The sequence below is a fragment of the Mugil cephalus genome, chromosome 21, assembly GCF_022458985.1.
Source record: "Mugil cephalus isolate CIBA_MC_2020 chromosome 21, CIBA_Mcephalus_1.1, whole genome shotgun sequence".
Classification (NCBI taxonomy): Eukaryota; Metazoa; Chordata; class Actinopteri; order Mugiliformes; family Mugilidae; genus Mugil; species Mugil cephalus.
Genome location: NC_061790.1, coordinates 1713425 through 1730922, shown reverse-complemented (window position 1 = coordinate 1730922; position 17498 = coordinate 1713425). Strand labels below are relative to the sequence as shown.

Here is a 17498-nt window from a genome sequence, read left to right as displayed (position 1 = left end):
ATATGAGGTATTATTATTATATCTTATTGTTAATATTATTTTGTTCTATGTGATGAAGCTACTGGACAGTGAATTTCACTTAAAAATAAAAGTATCTATAAATAAAGTATCTATCTAGTAATTTCCGATTTTCCATACAGCACATGAAGGCATCAGCAGCCGCCACAGAGTCACGTGACTGAGCGACTACGTCAACTGTTGTTTGTAAACTTCCGGGTTTCAGCAGCTGATGCTAAGTGTTTTGCCAGCCGCTCGCTGATCAAAACAATGGATTAAATCGCAAAATAGCCCCCAAACTAACAACTACATACGTGCTAATATATAGCGCATTTATAGAGTTTATATATAGATTGACTGCGACGTGTAGCTAGCTGCCGTTAGCCCCGCACTTCCTCGTTATCATGGCGACCAGCTACAACGCGAAAGACGAGGACGGACACATCACCGTGTCCGGACCCAGCGGCGGGACCCTGCGGAGCAAGAAGCCCGAAAACACGGCGTTCAAGCAGCAGAGGCTCCCCGCCTGGCAGCCCATCCTCACGGCCGGCACCGTCCTCCCTGCCTTCTTCATCATCGGCCTCATCTTCATCCCCATCGGCATCGGCCTCTACGTCACGTCCAACAACATCAAGGAGTTTGAGGTGATTTTTATTTTATTTTAAGGTGACCAGACGACTCTGATTTTTAGGGACAGTGGCTGTTTTGGATCACCTGTCCCACCGGATAAAGCTGTCCCCGAAAATGTCCCCAATTATATCGTTTTATGAATGAGGGGAAAAAAATGTTGCGCGCAGACTATAACAGCAGTTATTACGGTAGCCAGATAAGAAGCCCCAGTGAGCATGTTGCGGGCAGATTATAATTATTACGGTATAATAGTCAGACAAAAATATTTTTATTTTTAAATACTTTCAGTTTGGTTTTCGATCACCAGACCATGAGAAAAAGTTTAATGATGAAGAAGATGTCCACAGACTATAACAGGAACCATTTTCCAAAATAAATAAAATAAAATAAATTAAGCCTGGACTGCAATATTACCTATAACTAGAAGAATGCCATCTTGGTTGAAACATAATTTTAAGTGCTCACATTTAAATAAAGTCTTTTCGATTGCACAGCTCCTCCTGAGCGCCTCAGACTCTGCTTACATGCTTCAACTTTGAAATCCTCAAACCTGAAGAGCGCCAGAGGAATATGTTGTTACACCAGAGCAGCTTTCCTGGCTGTTTGTTTGTGGCTTTGATATTAACCCTCATGTACTGTTGGTGGCAAAAACAGCCTTGAGAAGTGTCTTTTTCCTTATAACTTCCGCTGTATAGCAGCAAGTTAAATGATTTTTGTTGAGGAATTTGGGCCTTTCTTAACAGGGGAAATCACCAGCATTGTAAAATGCATTGTTATTTAGTGTCATTTCTGTGCATTCAAAAAAATGCAGTTATAATAGGAGTCAATGGGGCAAAAACAGGCACAAAATCTGATGATGCACAAAAACTAAATATGCATATAAGTTCATTATGCTACTAATCTTTGACGTAACCGAGACCATGATAACAGGTAAAAAACATCCTGTTTCTGATGATCTTTTATATTCAAAATAGGTTTTGTGGAATTTAAAGGGTTCAAATTTTGAATCTTTTTTAATATTTAGTAGCTTTAACAGATTTAAGAAAAAAAAAGATCATATATTTTTACAGCAGTCAAAGTTAGTGGCTGTTTTCTGAACGGTACACACGCGTTGACATGTTTTCCTTGTAACTGGTATATTTTAATAAGTTTGCCTGCTGTCTTCAGATTGACTACACTGGCGTGGACATGTCCAGTCCCTGCTTCAACTGCTCCCAGAGCTTCAGCTGGAACAGCACAAGGCCGTGTACCTGCACCATCCCGTTCTACCTGGATCAACCGTACGAGGTGAGGAACATGGATTTGTTCATGTTCAAACCATAGACTGAATGTAAATATGGAGCGGGTCCTCTAAAGTGAAGCCTAAGCAAGTAGAGCTCTTCCTGTTGGCTCCCAGTGTAAACTGAACTTTATAATACTTTTTCATTCATGGTGTTTAAATTAAATAAAGAAGATTAACTCGGAATTTCCACCTCTTATGTCAAACTTACAATTTCTTAGCTACACTGGCCGTGGTTGCATTAGTTTGTTATTTGACGCTAAAGAAACAGAATGTGACCTAATGGCAACCACCAGTTGCCATGGCAACCGCTCCGTAAAGGAGGGCAGGAAGTGTGGGCGGGGCATCGTACTGATCAGACTCTGGCTCCAAAATTCAAGATGGCGCTGCCCGTATCCCTGGGAAAACAGAGTCAGTTTGGCCAATGAGAGGAGGTGGAGACGTGGCGTCCATGTTTGTATTCGGCCTGTGGAGGCGACCGGTTCACGTTTGTTTATCTCCTTGTTACCAGAGCAACGTCTTCATGTACTACGGCCTCTCAAACTTCTACCAGAACCACCGTCGCTACGTCAAGTCCAGAGACGACAACCAGCTGAACGGAGACCCCGAGTCTCTCAAGGTGAGATCTCTTTGGTTCGTCTGAGAGTCAGGTTCATGTACAGTATCAGTATCAGCCATAACAATAACACTCTAAGGGCGTAGGGTAGGTGGTATCGGATCTAGGAGCTTCATCAAGGTCAAGGTCAGATGACCCTGATTTGTCTGATCCTTCATCAACAAGGACTTCTTCCTTCTCTTCTTTCCTGGTCTTGCAATAATCTTCCACTGGAACAGTTTCTTTCCTGCTTCTAACCTCATCTCTGAGAACTAAATGTTTAACTGGTTCCCTGATATTAATCCCTTCCACTGACCAGACCCCAGAGAACCAGATAATCGGTGGTCATAATGTTATGGTTGATGGGTTTTTGTTTTTGTTTTGTTTTAACACACAGTCTGGTGTGGAGTTCAGGGCGCTGTTGACTTTTTTTTTTTTTCTAAATATAAAGTCATTAAGAAGCGTAATAGTTTCCAACTGTTAGTTTGATGGTGGTTCACAGGGTCCCAGTAAGGAGTGTGAGCCGTACGCTAAACACGACAACAAACCCATCGCACCGTGTGGAGCCATCGCCAACAGCATGTTCAACGGTGAGTTCAAAGCTTCTGTCCTCAGCCTCGTTCATCTTACACATGTGATGGTCAAAGACGCAACACAAACGTAAAGAAACTAAAGAAACTACCTTTCATCAGATACGGGGAGCTAACCAGCTAGCCTCAAATGCAGCTAACCATGTTTATATCCCCTTTAGATTCTCCATCACTTATTCACCACATGGTGACTTACCCAACAGAATCTGATCCTCGCTCCACAGTCTCTTACATGCTTCTTCTTCTTCTTCTCTGGTGGTGATTTGATTTGTTTCTTCCCTGACAGACACGTTGGAGCTGTTTTACAACGACCCCAACGGCACGAAGATCCAAATCCCTCTGAACAAAACGGGAATCGCCTGGTGGACGGACAAACACGTGAAGTTCAGGAACCCCGAGGGAAACAACCACAACCTCACCGCCGTTTTTCAAGGTGGCGCCTGCAGCTGCTGCTTCTTCTTCTTCTTTCTTCTTCTTCCTTTGAGGCTGTAGCTTTTAAACTGGTCAAAAACTAAACAAAAAACTAAGTAAATAAGGAAGGAAGCGAAATAACAAACCATGGTGTATGTCTTTTTCACGGGTTTCTTATCCATCTGTTTTATGTTTTAAAAATGATATAATGACTTATAATGAGTCATTGAGGTTTCATGAGGGTCACGGGAAAACAGATGAAATAATATGTGAATACATGGCAGCTTAATGCTTCTCTACCAGCCAGATATAATGAATTTATTCTTACATTTCTTCCCACTCCAGGAACAACGAAGCCGGTGAACTGGCGCAGACCCGTGTACGAGCTGGACGACGATCCGGAGAACAACGGCTTCATCAACGAGGACTTCATCGTGTGGATGAGAACCGCCGCCCTGCCGACGTTCCGCAAACTCTACCGCATCATCCCGAGGAAGAGCAGCATGGTTCCCACGCTGCCCAGCGGGAACTACACCCTGGAGGTGGTCTACAGTATCCTTCCTTCACCATTAAACTCCGGGTCTGGAGACCTGCACACTACGGCCTGATCGGATCCTGGTTCCCATATTAGGGCATAAAAAAGTCTGATAACCAACATGTCGGCCAATTAAATATTTATATTTAAAAACAAGACACTTTTTCCTCCTTGACAAGTTAAAAAACACGCTGCTGAAAATAAATGTAGCTCACAACTGGCGTGGCAACGGCAACGCGTTATGCTAATTAGCTGCCTGAGTGAGCATAATATTACTATGAGGTACAAGAACGGTACTGGGCTTTAGCAAGGTAATGGTTAAGCTAGTATCCTAGCGTTATCCTAGCTGTTACTGACAGTTGAAGTCTTTAGCAAGGTTATATTTAAGCTAGTTAGTTGCCCTAGCATTATCCTAGCATTATCCTAACTTTAACCGTTACTGACTTGGTTAAAGTCTTTAGCAAGGTAATATTTAAGCTAGTTAGTTACCCTAGCGTTATCCTAGCTTTAGCCGTTACTGATAGTTGAAGTCTTTAGCAAGGTAATATTTAGGCTAGTTAGTAACCCTAGAATTATCCTAGCTTTAGCCATTACTGACTTGGTTAAAGTCTTAGCAAGGTAATACCTAAGCTAGTTATCCTAGCCTTATCCTAGCTGTTACTGACAGTTGAAGTCTTTAGCAAGGTAATATTTAAGCTAGTTATCCTAGCGTTATCCTAACTTTAGACGTTACTGACAGTTGAAGTCTTAGCAAGGTTATACCTAAGCTAGTTCTCCTAGCCGTATCCTAACTTTAGCATGCTAGCATAGCAGTCAAGCCACACAAACACATTGAGGCACGTTGGGTCTTGTATGTTTTATTTAATTAACTCAAAGTCCTGTAAAAGGTCAGTGTTGTTGCTTTGTAAACCGTGTTTCCGCCTTTAACCGGCCCGATCAGATTATCCCGTCCGCAGCTTCGAGGGCAGGAAGCGGATGATCCTCAGCACCATCTCCTGGATGGGAGGCAAGAACCCGTTCCTGGGCATCGCCTACATGACCGTGGGCTCCGTCTGCTTCTTCCTGGGCGTCGTCCTGCTCATCATCCACCACAAGTACGGAAACCGCAACAACAGCGCCGACATCTCCAACTGAGAGCCACCCCACCCCCCCCCCACCCCCCCCATCGGCTGCACTGATCCCGTCGCTTTAAGTGTTCAAAGTGTTTATTTGCCAAAGTTAAATGGGAAAAACTTGCCAAAAAAATGAGCAGCAAACAAAAAGAAACTGAACTGGTTTGAGTTTTCTTGAGGATCACTAACAAGAACCAGGTTAATCTAAACATCCTCCAATCATAAACGAGTATCTGGTCATTAACAGACACTAGTTAGTCAGTTTCAGGTGGACTCCTCCCACAAATGTTCCTTAAATTAAACCCGACTCTCCACCTGTCCTTAAGAACTGAAGACACTATAAAGTCCTGACCACTACGTCACCAAACATCCACATTGGACAGATGCTGTTTCTATTTTAAGACACTACAGAGACGTGGGTTTGGTTCATGGCCTTGACCTAAAATAGGTAACTACAAGAAATCAGGCTCGACTGACGTCTGATATCGATCCGATCAGTTTAAACAATGTTTAGATCGACTTCACTCCAGCAGTAAAAAAGGTCAATTTCAATCCCATTTTCTCTCCTAAGATCTCATCCCTCATCTCTCACGCTGTATTATTTGGCATAATAGGTCAATTAACCGATTAGTCAAGACAGAAAATACTGTAAATGCTCCGATTTAAACTCATCCTCGTCCGCTGAGATCAGATTTTAACGTCCAGCAGCTGAAACAAACCGAACCCAAACCAGGATCCTTTAACGTGGCGCCTTCAGGATCCCTGAAGGTGCAGAGGAGATGAGCCGGACTGATGCCGCATGCTGATCTGCAGAGACGTGATCGTCTTCGTGCCTCGTTTCGTCTGTTACGTCGTCCTCCTCTGGGAGTCCGAGCACTTTAAAACACAGAATACGTATTAAATGTTTGCTTTGTGAACCCTGCACTTGCACGTCAGACCTCGGAGGGTTTGCAGACTAAAGCTGAACTACAGTTTATCGTTAACAAGCAGAAAAAATAATACTAATAAACTCTAAATACAAGCATGAGAACAGTGTGTGTCAGTACATGTGAATAAATGTTTGTGTGTTAACATTTATGCTCCGGCTCTAAACGCTTATGTTCAGTAGATGCTGCCTGTTGAAATGTGCCGACTGTTTTTATTTCTTTTACATTTTTTCATTTGTTTGTTATCGATGTGAGATGCACTGGATTTGACTTTTGTTTTTGATACTGTGCCTCGTCCTGTGAATAAAATTTGTCTTTAAAAACACGTTTGAGTGTTTTTCATCAAATTAAAAAGATTTGGGTCGAACACAGACCTGTTCTATGTTTCATTATTATCATATTTATTAAAGGGCGACTAAATAAAGCTCATGAGTTATTTGATTTATAAAGTTGAAAATAACAAACATCTGATCATCCTCCAGGTTTTATAAGATCATTTTAGCCATGATGCTGCCACCGCCGTGCTCCACAGTTACAGGTAGTTTTTTCATAGTTACTTATTTGATGCTATAGAAACAGGATGCGGCATAATGTTTAGTCAAACTTTAACTTGTCTTTGTCGTTCTACCATGAAAAGTTGACTGATGAAGAACCTGTGAAGCAGTTGGAAAACACACATAAAACGTACAGAATATATACTAGTAACATATACAAATCATTACATATTCTTTACTGTGCACTTCTTCTACCATATTAAGTTACTGAGTTGAAGTATTGAATTATTTTACAAAAAAATCAATAAGAATCATTCATATGCTGAAGTCTGGAATAGAGCAATTCACCATCAGGTTAAAACTGGTAAAACTCACGGATGTTGTTAAACTGCAAACAGCACAAATAATATACAGGGCCAAAAATAATTCATTACCATCTACCATTCAAAGTCTTTTAGAAATGAGATGGGGGTTATAATCTGAGAGCAAATTTTAATTTTAAAATTCACAGAAATTTAAAAAACTAAATTTATAAAAAAATAATAGTAGATCTATGGATGAAACAGAAAGTATCTCACTAAATTAAAGTAACGGCCTCACCTTGTTCTTATTGTTCTGTTTTTGTTTGTTTTTGTTGGATCACTACATTATGGTGCAGAAACTTTTCCTTTTGTGAAATATAGAAGCATTTAAGTTAAATAACTGATGGAAAAGGGATGGAACAAGATAACTTTTACTTCCTCCCACTCCTTTTCAAAGATATTGCATGTTTCTTTCTTTTATTTAGTTTTTTAATTAATAATTTTCTTTTGAATATATTCCATATAAATAAAACTCAATCACTCAATCAAAAGTCTCAGCTCATGACACATTAGTCTCTTTCAGAGTAGTTGTGACTGTCCTGGTGTCCTTTTCCATTTCAGATTCAGATTCAACAAAACTTTATTTTAAAAAAACAAATAACAAAAAAAGAATAAACTGTCCGTGGAGGATGTAAACATGAGTTTTTATCGACATGAGAGACTCTAGAGGCGTCAAATTATTGAGCTGTTAGTTTTAAACTCAAAGATTTTATTGTCAAGTCTCTGTAATATCAGGACACGCAGATGAATATTTAAAAATGTTTCTCTCTGAGATGTACATGGACTTTTAAAATGATTCATCTGGAAGCTGTGGTTTGTTGAACTATTGAATTGTATTTTGTTCCTATTTTGTTTCTAATTGCCCTTCGGGGATAAATAAAGTTTTTTCTGATTCTGATTCTGATTTATATTGTTTTGGCAAAGCAACCAAAATCTCAGTCAGTGGGAAACCCTTAATAATAATTTAATTCAACCCGTTTCAGCAGCACCGCAACTCATTTTGGTTATAATAAAGTAACAAAAAGAAAATCCTGTTTTAATCTTGTTAATTTGTCAGAATTACCCCATGACGTTAACCGGACGCTTGTTAGGGGGCAGCAGAACGCGCAGGGTTGAACAAACCTGCCGTCATTCAGCGCCACGAAGAAGACACTGAACCCGGAAGTTAAGTTTTTCCAGTGTCCTTGTGCCAGATAAGCGGCTGTCGACCAACTGACGAGATGTACAGACACATGTTTGTAAGTTTATTTCCCGACTTTAAGCTCGACTCTGTCTCGCTGTTTGTTTAGTTTTAGCGAATGAAGCGGACACGGGTTTAACTGCTTTAAAAGTAACTTTGTGGTTTTAAGATAAGCTAAGCTAACCGTTAGCTCGGGGTCAAAGCTGGAAATGTTAGCATTAACTTAGTCTTTAAGCTTCATTTATAGGGGGACCAGACGTCCACGATTTCTGAGGACAGTCCCCGTTTTGGATGAACTGTCTCTGCGTTTAAAACTGTCCGTAATTTTATCGTTTAATGAATGAGAAATATAAATGGTGCGCGCAGACTGCTGCAGCGGTTATTACGGTAGCCGGATAGGAAGCACCTGAGCGTGTTGCGCGCAAACTATAGTTGTTACGGTAGCCGATCACAGCAGATTAAAAGTGAATAATTAGGTCAAAATAAATGAAACAGTAATTGTGCTTCATTTCATCTTGATAACATTTAATTATTCTTATGTTTTTTCCATCTCTGATCCGTCCCCAGATTTTCAGAGATCTCACATGTAGCAGCGTTTTGTTGCCTCTAAATGGTTGTTTCTGTATCTTTTAATGGTCAAATGCTTAATGTTTGATGTGTTTGTCCCGGGGTTTCTCTCTGTTTCCAGGCCCTGCAGCAGGTGGCCCGACGGACCATCTCCAGCTCTGCCCGCCGGCAGGCGGAGAACAAAGTCCCAGAGAAACAGAAGCTGTTTCAGGTAATCTGCAAAAAATCTGCAAAAATCTACCGTGAGAGACAGATTTCATTTAATTATGTCCACATGTCAACTTCCATCTGCATTCAGACACGAAATGACCAATAAAAAGTCTGGTTCAAGCTGTAATCTGTCATTTAAAGGTAAATAATGAGACTATCCATTAAAGAGTGACACAAACTGACCCTTTATTCGTCTGCTCCATTAGTCTCAATAGATTATAAACCAACATTTGCACCTTCTACCACTTTTGACTGGTACCGACTATTTTCTGTCCCCCAAGGTGAATAATAAATAATTTAGTCCTGATGAGGATGTTTAATGTGTGGCCTTCATGGTGATGGTCTGTTCTCTGTCTAGAGTTTAAACCCAGAGTTGTGTCTTTGTTGTGTCTTTGTTGTGTCTTTCAGGAGGACAACGGGATCCCTGTCCATTTAAAAGGAGGCGCTAGTGATGCTCTCCTCTACAGGACCACGATGTCCCTCACCCTCCTGGGTGAGAACGTCTGGATTATACTTCACTCTACAGTTAGCTACACTTAGCTACAATTAGCCTTCAACTACAGTTAGCTACAGTTAGCCTTCATCTACAGTTAGCTACACTTAGCTACACTTAGCTACAGTTAGCCTTCACTCTACACTTAGCTACAGTTAGCCTTCATCTACACTTAGCTACACTTAGCTACACTTAGCTACACTTAGCTACAGTTAGCTACAGTTAGCCTTCACTCTACACTTAGCTACAGTTAGCCTTCATCTACAGTTAGCTACACTTAGCTACAGTTAGCTACAGTTAGCCTTCACTCTACACTTAGCTACAGTTAGCCTTCATCTACAGTTAGCTACACTTAGCTACAGTTAGCCTTCACTCTACACTTAGCTACAGTTAGCCTTCAACTACAGTTAGCTACACTTAGCTACAGTTAGCCTTCATCTACAGTTAGCTACAGTTAGCCTTCATCTACAGTTAGCTACACTTAGCTACACTTAGCTACAGTTAGCTACAGTTAGCCTTCATCTACAGTTAGCTACAGTTAGCTACAGTTAGCCTTCACTCTACACTTAGCTACAGTTAGCCTTCATCTACAGTTAGCTACAGTTAGCTACAGTTAGCCTTCACTCTACACTTAGCTACAGTTAGCCTTCATCTACAGTTAGCTACAGTTAGCTACAGTTAGCCTTCATCTACAGTTAGCTACAGTTAGCCTTCACTCTACACTTAGCTACAGTTAGCCTTCATCTACAGTTAGCTACACTTAGCTACAGTTAGCTACAGTTAGCTACGGTTAGCTACGGTTAGCCTTCACTGTAGAGAAGCTACTCAGTTATGGGACTTAGTTATGAAACCTGTGGTTTTGTCGTCAGGTTTGTGGCGTCCATCTAGTTTCTTGTCTTTCATGAGTCCTACTCCCTCTTCTTCTTCTTCTTCTTCTTCTGCTTCTTCTTCTTCTTCTTCTTCCTTCGTGTCTTCTACATCTTGTTCTTCTTCAGACGCTGCTTCTTTTTTCCTTTTCAGTTTTTTCTCCTTCTGCTTCTTTTTATTCTCCATCGTCTTCTGCCTCTTTTTCTTTTTGCTTCAGCTTCTTCTCCTCTTTCTGTTTTGCACTTCTCCTTCACCTGCTTCCTTTTCCTTTTTACTCTGCTTCTTCTACAGCTTCTTCTTCTGCTTGATCTTCTGTTTCTCCTTCCTCCTCCTTTTGGATTCTCTTCATCTTCTTCTTTTAAATTTTATTGTCGAAGAAGCAAAATTGTCCATTTACATCTGAAGGCAAAATAAAACCGACGGCCTGTCATGTAGCGACGTGGCCTCCGTGTGGCGCTGCAGAGGCTGGAGTTTAACTTTTATACATTAATGAAAGAGCTGAGACGCTTCTGTGAAGTAAAGTGTTACATATTTTCATGTAAGGCTCATTTTGTGGACACGTTGTTGCTTTTTCTAAACCTAAATCAGAGCAGACGATCTGTAAAGTTTCTTCTCTAAAGCGTCTGTATCGGATGCAGTTGTGTAATGATGTTGTCGTCTTCTTCCAGGAATCGGTTACGTGTTTTATGAGCTGGTGAAGGCGGCGTTTCCTCAGAAGAGAGACTGACTCTTCTCCTCCGGCCGTTCGCCTCCTCTCTCTTACCTCCGTCGCTCTCTCTCTTTGGTCTTTGTTGTATGAACCGATGCAGTTTACCTCCGACTTCTACCAGTTCCATGTTCACGGGATCAATATTTATTTGTTGTAGTCAGTAAATTGATGACCTGAGGATCAAACAGTGGAAATAAAACTAAATAAAAGCCTCTCATGACCAAGAAGCAAATGTTTGTGCTTCATTTCCGTCTCCAGAGTTTCACATTAATTAAAGTCGAGCTGTTGATTTAATTTACTTTCTAGTATTTATGATCTGATTTTAAATGGCTCATTTATTGAGAAATGCTAATTATTGCTTAATTATTATTGTTTTTACTGTTTTCCTGTTGAGCTCTTTAGATTATTTATTCAGTTATTTACCTTTAATTAATTGTCACATTTACTCATCAGAGCTTCGGTTCATATAAGGACAAAATATAAATACTTTAATCTTTCCTGGATGAAAGGAAATGATTTGTGAAGATGGGAGATTATACATCGACATTGCTTGTGGCGTCCCCCAGGGTTCAGTACTGGGTCCGAAGTTATTCATCCTTTGCATTAAATGATATTTGCAATAAATCAAAAATATTAAAATTAGTACTGTTTGCTGATGACACAAATACTAGAAACTAGAACTAAACTATGAAACTAGATTCATGTTATTTAGAAACTAAAAGGGAAACTCAGGCCGGTGGAAGTAGAAGGTGTCAATGTTGAAAAAGTTCATGAAAATAAGTTTCTTGGTGTAATAATAGATGACAAACTGGAAAGTTCAGTCAAAACATGTACAAAATAAACTGTCACGAAGCATCTCAGTCCTCAGGCTAAATACATTCAAGGATAATTCATCATGTCAGTTACAAAGATCGCACAAATTCATTATTCTTAAAATCAAAAGAACAGATTTTATTTTAACTTATTAGATTTTCGCTTCATTATCTCTATTTATTTATGTATTTATTCTGAGAGCAGCACTGACGCTTCCTCCCTTCGGCCTCTAGAGGGCGACGTCTCCAAAGAAACGATCCGTCCTCGGAGCCGACGCGCGGCCTCAGGTCCCCGTTAGTGTCGTGGGATGAACGACACACACACATCAGGTCCAGATGTGTGTGTTTCATTATTATCACACGTTGTTAGGAGCAGGATCCGCTGCATCTGTGTGAACAGTCCAACAGGAAACTAAATGTTTTATTTGGCAGATGCCTCGTGTTCGTCTGTCTTGTCTGCTTTGATTTTACAGAGTGTGGAGAACAAGGATCGGGGCCTCGGGGCCCAGACCCCCCAACATCATCCTGTATCACTTTATAACTCCTACAGGGAACAGTCAGGATGAAAACCAGGACCAGCTGGTGAACAGTTATCTATCTATCTATCTATCTATCTATCTATCTATCTATCTATCTATCTATCTATCTATCTATCTATCTATCTATCTATCTATCTATCTATTGTCTCTTCGCCTCCAGGGGGCGTTATAACTCTGTCTTCCGTCTTTGGTCCTGATGTAACTTGAAAATCTTTAATTAATCCCTGGAGCTTTTCACAGATTCACGGAGTGAACATGTGGGTTCGATTTGAAAATAAATAAAAATAAAATAAATCCTTTTATGGGCTGATCTGGCAAACCTGGACCGAGGAATCTTTTTTAGAAATAAAGGGGAAACTTTTTTAAACCCTTCTGCCTCCTCTTAAAATAAATAAATAAATAACTCACACTTTAGGATGTAGAAAAAATAAATAAATAAATCTGGTTTAGGTTTTTAATTATTTTTAATAAGTAAATTGTCACAGTTTGTGTTTGTCCTCCACTAAATATCATGATTTTGGGATTCTATAAAGACTTTATTGGATCAGCCACAGGGAGTTCTCTTTAATATTCATTTGGAGGATGACAACACACTTTTTATTCATTTATTTATTTTTGTCACGTTTTATGTCAAATTTTCCAAATTTCAGGACTAATTTGACGCAGGCCCTTGGCTGCAGTACCATGTTTTGGACAGATGTGGTGCTATAACCAAGGACGTTTTTGAGCCTTTGCAGATTTAGGATAATTTTTTACCCACTGTGACATATTTCAGAGAATTTATAACTTATAACGACACCATGTCACATAGAAACTCGTTGTTCGTGGGTAACAAATAAATACTTGGGTTTGTTTTAATGTGAACCAGTTCTACGGGCTCAGTGAACTCCACGTTTATATCATCACATTTATTTTCTGTATTTTCTCATTGACTCTGCTCATGATGAGCTTTCTTGCTCCAATGCAAAATAAAAAAAAAAAATAAAATAAAAAATAGAGAGAATCTGGACCTGGAAACCACGAGTGATGCATTAAAAGGGAAAAGTCTGACTTGTTGGGGTCGAGTTTATAATATTTTCCCACTGATTCACGAAAAATGAAAAAGGGGGTAAAACGCAGCCCCGCGCTCCTGCTGCTGTCTCCTCGTCTCGCTGCGGCCGAGACGCACAGAAGCGCTCCTCCATCAGCGGAAAGGAATGTAGAAAACTATGTAAAAGTTTCCGAGAGAGTGTGTGTGCGTGTGTTTGTGTGTTTGTGTGTGTGTGTCTCCCCAGCCTTTCCAGAGGGTTACGCATCATTTTTTTCTGGCCCGGCTGGATGTCGTAAGAGCTCTCGGCGGGGCAGGCAGAGCTGGGAACAGCCCCCCTGTTAAGTAGCAGACTGTGTGGAGAGTCTTCCCACTTGGAAAGAGGCTCGTCGACGCGTCTGGGAACCAAAAAAAACCTGCTGAGCTTCAGTTCAACGCCGGACCACCTCCTTCTCCTCCGGGCTTTTCTTCTTCGCTCTCAGGCTTAAACGTTCATTTTTTCATTTTTTTTAAAGAACTTCTTTCAGTCTCTTCTTCTGGGTCAGTCCTGCATGATTTCTATCAATATTCCACATTTAAAGATGATTCTTTTTTGATTCGGATTGATTGTGGAGGCTTGTGTCCTGGCACCTCGGTGCGTAATTGCGCACAGCGCCAGGGTTTGGCGCGATGGTCCGATATTGCGCTCAGTTGAGAGACTTTGTCTCCATGAGTCCGTCTCATCCGATGGTTACATATTATTAGATGTTTGTCCGGTTTATTTGCAGAGTGAGAGAAAACTAAGACACTTTTTAAATTATTATTATTAAAATGAATCTGAGGCGGAGAGTTGAGACACAGATTTGACTCGGTGCGTCTTCAACCCAGCATCTCCTCCTTTAAATTAAAACAGATTATTTATTCATTGTCATTTAAAGCCGTGGATTTTATTTCCATGTGTGAACTTAAAGTCAGTTATTTAGTCTTTTCATGTTGCGGAGCTGAGGCTCTAGTTTTCATCCGTGCGTCAGGGTCGTGGAGAGATGGGAACGGTTCCTGTTCTGAAAGCTGCGTTTCTTTGTGCATTTATGGATCTGGTGCTGATGTAGATTTTAAATTTTATGCCGCTGAGCTTTGTGAGCGGTCGGTGAAGGTGTGGGGGGGTCTAACCGCCTCCTCCGCTCCTCTCCTCCAGCTTCTTTCATGCGCTGCTGAGCCGGAGGAGCTGAAGATGAAGAGCGGGCTGTCTCTGGCGGCGGCTGCCCTCCTGGCTCTGCTGCTGTCCTCCTCTCAGGCCCAGGACCAAGGTAAAGCCTCTCCTCCTCCTCCTCCTCCTCCTTCCCCCTGATCCTCTATCATCATCTTACCTCCATCTCCTCTCACCTCTGCCTCGTCTCTTCCCTCCTGCCTTCATTTTTGACTGTGCAGCTGCATATTGTAGTCTGAATAAAATCAATCACAAAGCTAAAGCAAATGTCTTCTTGTGAGTTGTTCATTTTTTTTAACCTGTTTCTTCCCTTTCAGTTTCATCGTTGATTCATGATTTATATATATTTTTAAACTCAAACAATTCGCTTTTCCATCAGGAATCTGCCAGAAGAGAAAAACATCTGCACTTTAAACTAATTTAAGAGTCAAATATGTCGTAAATTGTGGCCTCTAGTTAAGAATTAGCTCCCGACCATGAAGAAAAACTTCAAAATGAAGCCGTGTGGTTGTTGCTTTCCAAGTGAAATACCATAAAGTTTAATATAAAAGTAGGGAAAGTGATGATTTTATCTCCTGCATGATGCCAGGAGAAGCTGTAGGATGTGCTCTGCAGCACAGATGTAGCCTGATCTTCGTTCTTTAACACCAGGAGGCGCCGTTGCTCATAATCTCAGACTGTCTATCACTGTAACCTACATTTCTCCAGTAAAAAAATGAAAAAGCCCAGACGGCAAGTGGCCAAGTTTCCTCCCTAAGTCCTTTCTCCTGATGGAACGGAAAGACAAAATATGAGTTTCACATTATTTTCCAGAGGGTTTAGAGGTTAGGAGACGAGAGAGAACCTGGCTCTGGATTCCCTCAGAATAGACGGAGAAGAAGGAAGGGAAGGAGCGGTGAAAGAATCTCCCTGAATCCGTTATGCTTCCAGGAGAGTCTGTGACCTCCTGTGACCCTCGCTCCGTAAAGACCCACCAGGGGCCCCCGCTGCCGTAATGGGCTCGTATATACACATCTTAGCTCTTGGAGTAGTTTGACAGGACGAGGCCGGAGTCAAAAGGCTCACACACCTTTAAAGTTAAAAGAGAAAAGGCAGAATAAAAGCAGCTCAGAGCCTCTCGACGCTGAAGGCTTTGAAGGAGGGCGTGGATGTGGGTGTGGATGGGTAGTTTTTCCGTGTGGAAACAGAAGCAGGAGCCCATGCAGCAGCACTTTGAATTTAATCCCCCAGGTTGGTGGTTCCTCCATTTTTTTAAAAACTTTCGGCGTCCTGTGTCCCCTCCTGAGTCAAGTCAGACGACCCCGAGTCTCGGCTTCACGGCAATATTTTACCATGATATTCTTCACTGCTGCACTCACCGACTGGTTGGCCGGTGGCAACACAGGTACTAACCTCCAGCTCCAGCTACGCGTGGTTCAGATCAGTTAAGACACTAACAGCATGAAACGATTAGGAATCAGACGTTAGCCAATGTTCCAGGTAGACGAGTTTCTCTTTCAGTCGACAAATCCCACGAAAAGACCAAAATCCAGATCCTGACGTCCTCCCAGCGTCTTCACATCCTCAGATACACAATCCAGCACCGAATGTAAATCAATCCGCCGCTGGAAATAGTCCCAGATGCAACGTTTCCTCCTGTTTGTTGGAAAAAAAAATATATATATATATTTTAGATAATTATTGAACTTTTTAAAAATGAAATTACACATTTGAAACGATTTGATTTAGTCCGAGTCCTGTTAGTTGTATTTGCTTTTTAGTCATTGTTTTCATCTTATAAAGTACTTGGATGAGTTTTTAACATCAGATATTAGTTGTAACTCATCAGCATTTTGTTTTAAAGAGAAAGAAAAGTGAGTATTTTTTGTCATTGTCTTCGTTAAGCACAAATTGACCCTGACTTGAAGCTGTTCTTGGGATTTATCGACGGTAAAGAAAACACAGAAAGCAGATGCGCTAAAGCTAATCTCGTAATTTTGCTCCAAGAAGAAGTTTATTTTTAGGTATTTTAAAGTGACATTAATGCCGATCGTCTTTTTTAAGTGAGTCTTTGTGCCTGAGATAGTTTATTTTATATTTTAAACCGTTATAGCGAGCTAGTTTTTCAGATTGTCAGGGTTTTCCACCCCAACCTGAAGAATATCATTCTAAAATATTTCTTTTTAATCACCAGTCTGTGGTCTCTTGTGTACATGGAAACTTTTTGTCTGTTGATCCAAGTTGTTGCAAACAACTTTTCATGTACACGTGCACGATCGTCCATGTCAGAGATCACTTCGTGTTCGTTTGTTGGCCTCAGGAGAAAAGACGTACACACATTGTGTTGTCTTTTATGAGGTTTGCAATGGAGGCGATGAAAGACCAGATCATTGTCCATTGTATAATCAATACCGGAGGTCATGGACGTTCTGCTGGACATCAGCTCGTCCACGTATTAGGTTCTGACAGGAGCGGATTTCTCTTCTTTAGTTAAAAAGAAAGAAGGAAGTAACCGTGTATGGAAGCAAAGATCGCTCAAAAAATGTCCATTTTCTGAGCAAAAGACTTAACGTTAAACGTGAACGTGAACAAACGTGATGGCTAATCCACCATTTCCATGTTGGTCTTGCAGGTAGTTCAAATTCTAGACCAATGAAGTTTGTGAAATTATATTATTATATCAATAATATATAATAAATGAAGACAGTTAGCTCACTGAACTAGCGTTAGCTCGTGAGTTAATGCTTTTTTGTTTTAGCCAGAATTGCAAAAGAACCAAAACAAACCATGTAATTTTCCCACAAAGCTATAAATGTAGTAATATTTAACACAGGTCACAATTGGTTGCCTATAAAATTTGGCCTTAGTTGCTTTCCGTACATTTGAGCACAGTTAAAATTCAACGTTTTCATACGTCCACACTGATTGTAAATTGTAGGATGGTAGCATTGTGCTGTTCTGTTGTTTCTTGTCTCAGTGTTTTGTTGCTTGAGCGGTT

General features: G+C 40.8%; 3 protein-coding genes across 3 annotated transcripts in view; all 3 read left to right on the top strand.

The window, feature by feature from the left end:
- The first annotated feature begins 177 nt into the window (after positions 1 to 177).
- Positions 178 to 6400, top strand: LOC124998959 (cell cycle control protein 50A-like). The gene is made up of 7 exons (XM_047573631.1): positions 178 to 641; positions 1795 to 1914; positions 2418 to 2525; positions 3004 to 3091; positions 3378 to 3524; positions 3848 to 4054; positions 4978 to 6400. The coding sequence occupies exons 1-7, from the start codon at positions 402 to 404 to the stop codon at positions 5169 to 5171; spliced, it is 1104 nt and encodes a 367-aa protein (XP_047429587.1). The 5' UTR covers positions 178 to 401; the 3' UTR covers positions 5172 to 6400.
- A 1619-nt stretch (positions 6401 to 8019) lies between these two features.
- On the top strand, positions 8020 to 11184 carry LOC124999047 (cytochrome c oxidase subunit 7A2, mitochondrial). Its single transcript, XM_047573791.1, has 4 exons — positions 8020 to 8169; positions 8800 to 8889; positions 9297 to 9381; positions 10917 to 11184. The coding sequence occupies exons 1-4, from the start codon at positions 8152 to 8154 to the stop codon at positions 10973 to 10975; spliced, it is 252 nt and encodes an 83-aa protein (XP_047429747.1). The 5' UTR covers positions 8020 to 8151; the 3' UTR covers positions 10976 to 11184.
- A 2121-nt stretch (positions 11185 to 13305) lies between these two features.
- The window catches only part of LOC124998921 (collagen alpha-1(XII) chain-like), a 94782-nt gene continuing 90589 nt past the window's right edge, over positions 13306 to 17498 (top strand). The window contains exons 1-2 of the mRNA XM_047573558.1: positions 13306 to 13875; positions 14510 to 14621. Coding sequence (XP_047429514.1) covers positions 14546 to 14621 — 76 coding nt within the window. The 5' untranslated portion in view covers positions 13306 to 13875; positions 14510 to 14545. The remainder of the gene's footprint in view (positions 13876 to 14509; positions 14622 to 17498) is intronic.